This window comes from Brienomyrus brachyistius, chromosome 1, assembly GCF_023856365.1.
Source record: "Brienomyrus brachyistius isolate T26 chromosome 1, BBRACH_0.4, whole genome shotgun sequence".
Lineage (NCBI taxonomy): Eukaryota > Metazoa > Chordata > Actinopteri > Osteoglossiformes > Mormyridae > Brienomyrus > Brienomyrus brachyistius.
Window position 1 is genome coordinate 40,986,146 of NC_064533.1, and position 11,166 is coordinate 40,997,311.

The 11,166-nt window shown below is 45.0% G+C and overlaps 2 protein-coding genes across 2 annotated transcripts; both read left to right on the forward strand.

Moving 5' to 3' along the window:
* The first annotated feature begins 208 nt into the window (after positions 1–208).
* LOC125704069 (uncharacterized) lies at positions 209–5,505 on the forward strand. Its single transcript, XM_048969369.1, has 3 exons — positions 209–969; positions 2,192–2,303; positions 4,907–5,505. The coding sequence occupies exons 1-3, from the start codon at positions 691–693 to the stop codon at positions 5,380–5,382; spliced, it is 867 nt and encodes a 288-aa protein (XP_048825326.1). The 5' UTR covers positions 209–690; the 3' UTR covers positions 5,383–5,505.
* A 1,650-nt stretch (positions 5,506–7,155) lies between these two features.
* On the forward strand, positions 7,156–9,958 carry LOC125704119 (uncharacterized). The gene is made up of 3 exons (XM_048969452.1): positions 7,156–8,009; positions 8,790–8,958; positions 9,252–9,958. Exons 1-3 carry the CDS (start codon positions 7,550–7,552, stop codon positions 9,304–9,306), a joined length of 684 nt encoding a protein of 227 aa, XP_048825409.1. The 5' UTR covers positions 7,156–7,549; the 3' UTR covers positions 9,307–9,958.
* Positions 9,959–11,166: the final 1,208 nt, after the last annotated feature.

The window sequence follows — 11,166 nt, forward strand, 5'->3', positions numbered from 1 at the left end:
TGACATGTAACAACTTACTATTAGCTTTTAATGTACTCTTATTGTACTATATGTGCAATTTTAGCATGCTAATGAAATATTTAAACTGCAGTAAAATTAGACTATTAATGCTTACTGTCACGATCGCTGGCTGACAAGGCGGCGATCGTGCGGGTAGGCGGGTCAGGAACAGGCAGATCAGGCAGAAATCAGGGTAAACTGGGGTTTTAATGATGACAAGGGAGCAGGAGACACACAGGCACATCTAACCACAATGACAGACAATGGACTCAGGCAAGACACGGACTGAAATACACAGGACTGAGCAAATTAACTAGACACAGCTGGATACAATCGGGGGAAAACACATGGGTAATCAGGGGGCGTGGCACACAGGAGGAGCGGACGAGCCGGGCATGACACTTACATATCATGTAAATAGTATATGGGCAATATATTTGCAGCATCTTACAAGTATGTTTAAAAGTACATTACATTAAATATATTTATACTACGGGACCGTTGAATGCTTGAATCTGATTGGCTGACGAACGTTCTGAGATGTGCAATTATTTTCAGGGAAACGCACGGCGAACGTAGTTCCAGGCAGCTCTCTTGACCGCATTACAGTTCCATATCACTTCGCATAGTTAACTGTAATAACGGAAATTAGCATACAGTACCTATACAGCACACAGGACTAAGAAAAACATGACAGACGATTTTCCGAAAGTAAATTTAAATATTTACGGTGAATATGAAATTTTCAACAACTGGGCTGCAGCAGTATTAGACAGTCCAGATGAAAAACAACATAAACAGAAGCGGACATCAAAGGCAGCCGGCAACAACAAAAAACATAAAACGATCAGCGAAGAACAGCTAGACATCGTCGAGGGAGAAAAACACGAAGAAAACACCAAAACAACAGCTTGGGCAGTTAATGTGTTTAACGACTGGCTTAAAGCCAAAAATACGTCTCTGGATGAGGTAGAGAGAGAGGGGGCAGACACTTTAAATACCTGTTGGATGAGATGCGGAATCCTACTCACAATAGCAATTTAAGTAGAAAAACCGGACGAATCCCTTGAAATATATCATCTGATCGATGTCTTGAGGTGTGGCAACCGTAGTATAAGCGGAATAATTGACTCCGGACCGTTGAATTATTAGAAAAATAATGCACATCCACTTCGCGTCATGGCCGCATCACCACCTCGGGTGTACATTATTTTTCTAATAATTCAATGGCCCGTCGTCAATTATTCCTTACTTAAAGTATATTTAAGTATGAAATAAGCTGGGTCAAAAAAGTATGAAGTCAATACACTGGATATATTTTTAATGTATTAAATTAATATCATCACAACTTTAGTATATTAAATATACTTAAAGCTGGATCAAAAACGTCTGATAGAAGTATTCTCTAAATAGGGTGTGCTTAAATATATTAATGGCATACTATTTTTTCACAAGGGATGCCACTGCTCTGCAGGCCTTATGGGAAATGGAATTAGTAGTTGTGAGGATATTGATGAATGCAAAGAAAGTAAACAACCTTGTGGTCTCAATCAAATTTGCATCAATACAACTGGGAGCTTCTAATGTGATTGTAAGCTGGTGTGGGGAATGAACCAGGAGCAAAGGTGTGAGGAATGGTGTTCCAAGATGTGGCCCATGCCAGTCAAAGGAATAATCACTGTCTCTACACCATACACATATATTAATAATGCGCAATGGGAGTTTATAACAATTCTGATGGATCTGAATGATTTAAAAACACAATCAATTGATGCCTGTAAAGATGATCCTATAATAAGTAACCTTTTTGATGACTTAGTGCAGAGAAAATGGGAGAAATTAGGACCCAGCGGGATGGCCAAGAAGCAAAAAACAAAGAATACTTGGGCATTTCGGAAGTATGTTTGGATTGGGGAATTCTTTGTTCAATAGTCATCAGATTGGATTGCTGAAAAGCAGTATTACGGATGTAAAAAGAAAGTTTGGGAGTTTTCTTATTTGGGACCATATTTGTTATGCTAGTGAAACTGATGAAATCATGGTAAAGTATAGAACAAAGGTACAGAAGGGCAAAGCAAAAGCAAACCAAAAATGTCATACACCAAACAATCCAAAAGAACGCAAGCAAACCACACAACCAACAATGAGCAGAGCTGCCGCTAATCTTCCGCCACTGTTTTTTCAATCATAGATCTGGAAGCAGCGTCGAAGATCAGGGCGTGGCCAGATCCAGGAGGCGGAGTCGAAGGGAGCAACACGCGACGATCAGGATCTGCAGAGCAACCCCTCCCCTGAACCTTATGGTATGTAACAAAGCACAAATATTACTGAACCGAGATTATATGTTCAAAGGGACCAGGTGTACAGGAGAAAGGGGCAGTAAGCGGTGGTTCTTGTATATGCTGTCTTGTGTCTATCTTGGGGCAAGAACATGAGACACTAGCACCTCCAGTCTTACCACCAAGGTCCATGTTGACCTCAGCGTATCGCTCACCTCGCCGTCTCCAGCAACTCTGACGGCCATCATTTCTGTGCAAGGTGACCTGACACTTATCAGTGAACAGGACGGTAGACCACTGCTGCATTTTCCAGGTCACATAGTCTTGTGCCCACTGCAAACGTTCACGGCGGTGTCTTGGTGTCAGTCGAGTCACCTGCAACGGTCGTCTGGCATTCAAGCCAAAGCGGTGGAGTCGGTTGCGAATGGTTTGTCTGGAAAACGTAGTACCCCGCACATCTCGTAAACGGGCCTGCAGCTGTGGCAGTTGCATAACGATGTCTGAGTGCAGTGGTCCTTAGGTACTGGTCATCGTTGCAGTCTGTCACTCGTGGGGCTCCACTCCTGGGTCTGTCCTGAACTCTGCCAGTAGTTCTGTGTCTTGATGCAAGTCTGCTGATGACACTGTTAGACACACCAAGTTCACGAACAACATCTGACTGCCTGCCACCCACCCGAAGACGCGCTATGGCCAGTTGGCGCTGGTCGTCCGTTAAGTGACGTCGTGTGTTCATGTGAAGCAGTACAAGGTCCACTAAAATGTCAAAATCCACATTGCCAGAAAGAGTGCAATGATTTGAAAGAACTTTTAGATCACTTGAAATTGCATATATCAGAAGGAAGAGGTTAAGTGCCCATTTAAAGGTTGGGTCAATGTCTTTTCATTGAGGTCCTCCTTTACTTCTCACCTCTCTAGATATCATAAAAATACTACATTTGTGCAGGTCTCATCTGTGCATTTGGTTCATTCTGTGCCCAATCAGTCACTTAATGTTGCTAATAGTCTATCAGATGTAAGCACTGATGAGCATGAGGATATCCTGGGCCCATCTAATATGAAAGGACTATATATGAAGAATTTAGCAATGTTTTATATGAAGTTACAGGCCAAATACCTTGTACCTTCCTCAACCATTCAGATGATTGTGGAACAAGTAGCCAGTCTTACTGACGTGTGTCACCAGTACACAGTAAATGTACTTAAAGGTGCCCTGCAAGCAAATACAATAGCTTGCAATGACGATAGGTTGCATGCATCATGTAGCCATGTACTCTCTACTGACTATTTGAGAAGGCATTATTTTCAGAAAAACTTATCTTATTTGCATCCTCAAACAATTAGTTTAGGCACTGATGACATTGTGCCCTAAATATTTTTCTGGTTTTGAGAGTTGTCAAAACAGAAACCCCCATCCACTAACAAAGATGCAAACACATATACTAAAATATAATTCAGGCTAAAGGTTTGAAGATTTATTTGGCCATTTGCGAATGCTTAGCCTAACACTAAATTATGTCTTACACATTTTTCCTTAGTAATGGGTGATGTAGACAGTGAGTGTCATGCCCAGCTGGTACGATCCTCGTGTGTGCCACGCCCCCCTGATTATCCACGTGTGCTTCCCTGATCGTACCCAGCAGTATCCGATTATTTTCAATCAGTCCTGTCTATTTGAGTCCATGTCTTGTCCTGGTTCCTGGTCTGTCATTGATGTTAGTCTGCGGCAGATGTTTCCTGCACCCCGTTGCCCAAATAAATCCCCGTTTTCCCATCTTTTGCCTGCCTGCCTGCTTTCTGCCCGCATCGCCGGCCCGTGCGCATTATCCGCGCTCCTGGAACCTGACAGAATGGCAGACTCAAAGGGAGGAGCAGCTTCCGTAACTGAGGAGGACTACCTCAGTTATGTTGACCAGCTGCTATTTTGGATAGCCCAGCCCGGCATCCGGGAGGATCCCCTGGCATGGGGTCTCATTAGCCGGAGTCGGGATCTCCTAGATCGGCTGTCCTTGGCAGAGGACGCGCACCTCGCGGAGGAGGTGCGCTCGAACTTTCAGCGAGTGGCAGAGCTCCGGAGAGAGCGGTATGTTGCGTAGCGCGAGCCCGGGACTGTCCTCCAGCCATCCGCCTTTGCGGACTTAGCACCACCTCCTACCACCACCGTACGCCAGAGAGGGAGGAAGAAGAGACCGGCGATTGCCCCGGCGATCGCCCTGGGGGTATGCACCCTCGCCTCTGCCTCTCTTCCTGGAGGAGATCGGGAGTGCTTCCCGATCCCCATGGGGGTCAACAGCGCAGCAAAGCTGCCTTTGCGGGCAGCTTCCCCCGTCCAGGGAAAACACCGGGCCACTGCGGACTTACCGCCGCCCCTCAAGCGGTATTTCTCCTGGCCCGAGACGCTCCCTCCACTTCTGCCAGTGACTCCAGCGCGTAGGAGGACGTCGCTGCCTGCGGCGCCTCCGCTGGTGGTTCCGGCTACGCCCGCGGCCCTCACGAATCAATACTTCACCCTCTAGGGACTTTATTGGAGGGTGATGGACGAGCCGGCCGTACAGGGCTCCCCAGAGGAGGACCAGCTCGCTGCGCAGCTACAGCGTGACTTCGCTGCATTCTCTCCCGCCTCTCCGCAGGACGATCTGGAGAGATTAGCAGAGGGCCTCAGGAGGCTGATCCAGCTTCGGAGAGCCCCGGTCCCTGCTACGAAGCCCGAGCCGCCGCCTCCTCTGCCCGCGGCTCCAGCACAGCCCGAGTAGCCACCTGCGCAGCCCGAGCAGCCGCCTCTGCCTACAGCTCCCGAGCAGCCGCTCCCTCTGCCTGCAGCTCCCGAGCAGGCGCCCCCTCTGCCTGCAGCTCCCGCGCCCATGCCCGAGGCGCTCCCTTCGCCTCTTCAATTGACTGTGCCCTCTGGGGCTCCTGTTCCTTGCCCCACTCCTGTCCCTCCTGCCCTAGTCCCCGAGGAGGTCCCGTACAGTTCGACCACCGCTCCTCCCTCCTTGGAGGTAGAGGAGCTAGAATGGGACCCCTCGGGGACCCTCTTGGTGACTCCTCTGCCCTCACCCGGGTGAGCTCGACCCTTACCAAGGGGCCATATGTTTGTGTCCCGTAAGGAGAGAGGTAACAGATGCAGGGCTGGGGTCCCACCCGCCCTGCCCCCTGGCTTGCCCTCCCTCGCCTGCGTTAGGGCTCGGTCGGCGCCTGTGGGTCCTGGCCCTCTGGGTCGGCTGTTGCCTGCAGGTCCCCCTCCACAACCTCGTTGCCCTGCCTCGTCCCCTCCTCTGACTCCTCATCGGTCGCCTGTGGGCTCCCCAACTGCAGCTCCTCAGTCGCCTGCTGGTCCCCCAACTCCAGCGCGGCGGAGGACGTCGCCGCCTGCTGCGGCTCCCCCCCTCTCCTTGCCCTCGCCTAGGTCCCCTCCAGCTCCTTCGTCCCCTTCCCTGGGTCTCCCTCCACCTCCCTCCTTGGCCCCTCCGTTAATCCCTCGCCCTGCCTCCTCTGCTATTCCGAGGTCCCCTTCGGCTCTGGCCACCCGTCGCCCACTGGGGCTCCCTCGGGCTCCCCTTGGTTCCCCCTCCTTCTCTCCCTCCTTCATTTGCTCCCCTTCCCTGCTTTGTCCCTCCTGTCTCCCTTCCTCGTCCCTTTGTTCCTCCTCCGTTCACTCCTGGCCCTTTTGTCCTGCCTGTTCCCGCTGTGTCTCCTTTCCTAGTCTGTCTGTCTGCCTTCCCTGTCCTTTGTCAGGTTTTGTCCTATTTCCTGTCTTTGTGCCTGTTCTGTGTCTCAGTCTTGTTTCCGGTGTCCCGTTAATGGTTTTGTTCTTCTTTTCCAGGTCCCGCTTCCCTCGTCTCGTCCGTCGCCTCCTCTGAGGTGCGCCCAGAGAGCGCGCCTTTGGGGGGGGGGGGGGGGGGGGGGGTTCTGTCATGCCCGGCTTGTACGATCCTCATGTGTGCCATGCCCCCCTGATTATCCACATGTGCTTCCCTGATTGTACCCAGCTGTGTCTGATTATTTTCAATCAGTCCTGTCTATTTGAGTCCATGTCTTGCCCTGGTTCTTGGTCTGTCATTGATGTTAGTCTGCGGCAGATGTTTCCTGCACCCCATTGCCCAAATAAATACCCGTTTTCCCGTCTTTTGCCTGTCTGCCTTCTTTCTGCCAGCATCGCCGGCCCGTGTGCATTATCCACGGTCCCGGAACCTGACAGTGAGCTTGCTGACTTCATTGGAAATGTGCTGCCAAATTCAAGTTCAAAAGGCCTGATGTTGGAGACTCTCCAGTCCTTAGGTGTGGAAACCCTGAAAGATCTAAAATATGTCCAGGAGCCTGATCTTGTTAACATCTTCAGGCCAACTGAAACTAGAAAATTTACTGGACATATTAATGCTTTATGTAAGTATATTTAATTGCAAGTATATTATATCCTCAGAACATAGGAGATTAATTCTATTATTCTAGCTTTACAAGTGATTGATAGCAAGGCTAATTCATATTTTGTCTCTCCAGGTGAGAAGGATGCAGATGAGATTCCTGATCGACTTACCAGATCTCAGCCGAATCTAACACTATGCAGAGAGCCTTCATCTACAAGTGTGTTTGATTTAAAACTTTTGGCTGATTTAAAAAAATGTTATCTTCTAATGATTAATTAAACAGAGGTACATCAAGTACTGGGTATATATAAGGCCTACATAAAGTATTATGTGATCTTGATAATGTTTCAGGGCTTGTAGTTATTAATTCAATTTAATGAACTCTCTTTAAAATACATATTTTCTCTCTCTATAGGTGAATACAGTGCAGATAATTTGAACTCTCCGCCATTTACAAGTTCAAGTGCCATCTCCTGTGGACAACAACTGGCACTTCAATTTTGAGATACCCTGGAGTAAAATGCCATCAGAAATTGCCAGAAAGTTAAAAAGCAAGGAGCGACCAACAGGACGTGAAAGACGTGAACTGATTCGGCTGATGGTAGCTGAGATCCTGACCATCTGCCCTTCACCAGGGAAGAAACATCTTAGTGAAATTGCCAGGAAGATTGTTTCAACATATCCTCAGTCATTCCGAGATTTCCTTGAAGATCAAGTTTTAGGTAGTGGTTATGACTACCTCACCAAGCAGCTGCAGAGTAGAGTTGACAACATGAGAAGGGGGAAAACTCTCTTTTCCTGAAAAGATAGACATCCAGCACGAGTGAGGGAGAAGACCCATCTTCTAAGATAAGAGTGGATACGTATGGCTGTATAAACTGGCAACCAAAGCACTTGCCACTTAATGAAATGGAAGAGAGTCTGAAATGTACAGGAATTAAAGAACATGCACAAACGCAAGTATTAAAAAAAGTATTTAAAAAAATGGTGGCAACTTTCTACACTCAGAGTAGCAACATCATAAGTGTTCTGGTGAAAGAGTGGCCATATCTGTTCGAGATGTGTGGGATAATGGTTCACTTCAAAGAGTTAATTGGTATGGATGTTGACAGAGAAGACATTTCAAGTAAATGTAAAACAGTCATTTCATATCTCATCTCCCATGAGAAGAAGAGCAAAATTGAGGATATCTTATCAGGCATGGAAATTGCTAAAGCAAAGGATCTAGATGCTGATCTTCCTGGATGTGTGTTGCTCCTTCTGAAATACTTCAGTGAAGTACAGGTCAAGATGTTCCTGTTGGTTGATGAGACGAGTCTTCCATCTGAATTTGATCAACTACCCAGCACACCTTGCATTGTTGTCTGTGGTATGATTTTTATTTTCTTTCACTTAACCAAAAGGCATTTTAATTTATATGAAGTATATTACTTCTGGGGCTTGCTGGGGATTCTAGTAAACCCTTAGACATATTAAGCTAAAGGGTTAAATATTATTATTATTATTATTTTTTATTAGACCCTGGTGGTAGTACTAGTAATTTAGTTCCACTCTGCATTTTTGAAAAGTTAATTTAGAGGGTAGTCAAGCAGTAAGAAACAATTGCCATATAATCACAATTATGTCATTCCAAACATGTATGACTTTCGTCCATTTTTATAGCACAAATTTGTTTAAAGATGACTGATTGTTATGTTGATACTTTAAAGCTGTGAAAGAGCATCAACGTATTGGTTACCAATCATCAGTGTAATCCATGTTATTCATTAATTCAAGGCTTCTGAACAAATTTGGGCACTTTATATTACAAGTAGGTTGTTTATTAATGGGTATAGTATCAAATCAACTAACTTATTAGTGTCCATACACACTAAATTAAAGTGTCACAAAGGTTTCTAAGTCTCAGCACAGATCTTTTATTGCATACATAAGTTTATTAAATGTAACAACTTCATTTTAATAGTAATTGTATTGCTTCAAGAAAACTTTCAGAAAACTGGTTAAACCACACAAATCACTAGGGTTACACTTGTGCCATACTGAATGACATGCAAGCCTAATACTGTAATTGTCACAATGTTAGTGTTCTTTTAGCTTTATTTTGTTTTCTCTTAATTGTTTTCTCTTATTTTTCTTATATGTACTGTAGGGAGTTCTCCTCTGACAGCCGGACGCTTTATGATTGCTGTGGACCAGATCATTGTGAAAGATGATATGACAAATTGTGATGAGGCCCTTCTGATGATGTTTGTGATGTACTACTGCCTCAACATCAGCTATCCAGCGGTACTTGGTGCAACTCTGGAGTTCATGCAGAGGTAAGACTTGAAAGTGCCACTAGAAAATTTATTATTATTATTTTTTTTTTTGCAAAAAAGGTGTATACAGATGCAACCTATAGATTTATAGATCAGATAAATTGTTCCTTAGTGTAGTACACTGTCTAGATTACTGGACCTCTTTACAATGTTTAAACTATTAGGCTATTCAAAATAGTTTTTTAATTATAATTTTAAAAAGCCTTTATTATATAAATTATATAGCTTATCCAGAGAATTGCTGATCATATTGTTTGTGGCACTATGAGTTTTTTTTTTTTCTGTCTTCGCAGGTGCTTTTTCAAGATAAATCCAGATAAGGGGACCAAGGTGGAGAAGAAAGTCTAAAAAACAGCAGTCTGTTAATCCCAAGGTTCTTTCGTTTATTACAAACATTACTAACTTTGAATGGAGAGAGTAGAAAGCTTCTTGTATTGCCAGCATCTTCACTTGTGTTCCACTGCATTTCAATTTTTTTATTATATTCTTTATTGTTAAACTGTTCATTCTGCAGTTATTTCTTTGGTGTGTGAGTGAGGGGTGGAAAAATGATTGAGCAGTGGATCCTGAATAGTATTTTAATATTTCAGTTAAATAATGTTTAGTTTAGTTAGTAATGTAGGCTTTGTGATGCATGTGTAGGAATAAAAAAAGATTTTAAAAGCTGTAATTAATACGGTAAAAACTGATTAATGGTTAAAAATTGGTTGTTGTTTTAACATTGATGCTGAGATGTTGTTAATGGTGTCATGATATTTGCAAATAACAAACAATATGTCATGCCGGTTCGTCTGATCCTCGTGTGTGCCATGCCCCCTGATTATCCACTTGTGCTTCCCCAATCATGCCCAGCTGTGTCTTGTTAGTTCGCCCAGTCTTTCATCTATATCAGTCCACGTCTTGCCCTGCCGTTTGTCCGTCATTAATGTTAGTCGGTCATTGATGTTAGTAATGTGAGATGATGTCCATGATGCCCCGTTCTGCCCGTAGCCGTCTTCCCCTTAATAAATCCCCAGTTTTCCCCGTCTTTTGCCTGCCTGCCTCGTCATTCCTTGCCTCCTTCCTGCCCACCTGCCCATCCACAACCGCATACCCTGACACAATAAAACCCAAACAAAAATTAAGGTTTTGTACTTTTATCTTTTCGCAGTTTAACCTACATATCCCATAAATAAGAATAATAAAAAATATATAATCTATATACAACATTTTTTGCACTTAGTTTTACAATTATTTTCTTATAAAACAACAGTAATTATCTGTTCTTAGTATAGTGCACCAGCACAATGGAGAAGGAGAAGAGATGTCACCCCATTTACGGGCAACAGGTGGAATAACCTGACCAGCATCACGCAAAAACATGTACAGCGCGGAGACTGGTCATCACCCCCACTGCCCAGGTTCTTAACTTTAAACGAAGGAGTATCATGACGTCACTCCTGCGGGAAGACTTGGAAGAGGCAGCCACCACAGTGTAATGCCTGGAAAGGGCACGCCGCACATCCTTAGACTCCAAATGTGTCTCCTTCAAAAAAGCAATGTCCATCCTATTTCTAAACAAAAGGTCTGTGACGCTAGAGCGCTTCTGAGGAGTCAAAAGCGTCCTCATGTTCCAGGTAGCCATAACTAAGTTAGCCATCAGCGGGAAAAAAAGATGTAGATCCACAGCACAATATAGGAGAGAGAGAGACAAAGAGGGAGACGCCAATGCAGTAGCACATAGTTATAGAAGGAATTAGTGAAAACAGACAACCCATAAATAAATAAGTTCGGTAATACAAACGCCTAGTACCCCATAAGACAGAACACCATCACCCAATGAGCCAAAGGGTGCGAGCCCTAAGGCAAAACAACCGCACAGCAGCCCCCTCCCCCCCAATCCACGGAACAGCCCGGGGCCAAAAACCAGTGCGTGACACACAGGGGAAGAGGCATGCATGAATACTCAGGTCTATCGCCCACCCCCAGTCCGGTCGTCATGACCTACAAAGCAAAACCTCCTATAGAACAGACAAAAAATTGTAAACAGGAAAGCACCCAATTTATATACTCCACACGCACAGTGTGACTGCAATATATTATCATGCATACAACAAAACAGACCGAATAAACACATTAAATTGGCCAGGTCCCGGTGGAGGTGAAAGCACAGGCTGCCTGAAGAGCTTCTTGCGGGTCGGTAAAAAAACGCTGGTTACCCGCAAAAGA

What these genes read in the sequence shown, in the direction of transcription:
- LOC125704069 (XM_048969369.1), top strand. Translation starts at nt 691, where the DNA reads ATGACAGACGATTTTCCGAAAGTAAATTTAAATATTTACGGTGAATAT. An exon ending in AAAATACGTCTCTGGATGAG is followed by an intron (nt 970 to 2,191) that starts GTAGAGAGAGAG and finishes TTTCAATCATAG; the next exon opens with ATCTGGAAGCAGCGTCGAAG. An exon ending in CCCCTCCCCTGAACCTTATG is followed by an intron (nt 2,304 to 4,906) that starts GTATGTAACAAA and finishes GCCTCTCCGCAG; the next exon opens with GACGATCTGGAGAGATTAGC.
- LOC125704119 (XM_048969452.1), top strand. Translation starts at nt 7,550, where the DNA reads ATGGAAGAGAGTCTGAAATGTACAGGAATTAAAGAACATGCACAAACG. An exon ending in ACCTTGCATTGTTGTCTGTG is followed by an intron (nt 8,010 to 8,789) that starts GTATGATTTTTA and finishes TATGTACTGTAG; the next exon opens with GGAGTTCTCCTCTGACAGCC. An exon ending in ACTCTGGAGTTCATGCAGAG is followed by an intron (nt 8,959 to 9,251) that starts GTAAGACTTGAA and finishes CTGTCTTCGCAG; the next exon opens with GTGCTTTTTCAAGATAAATC.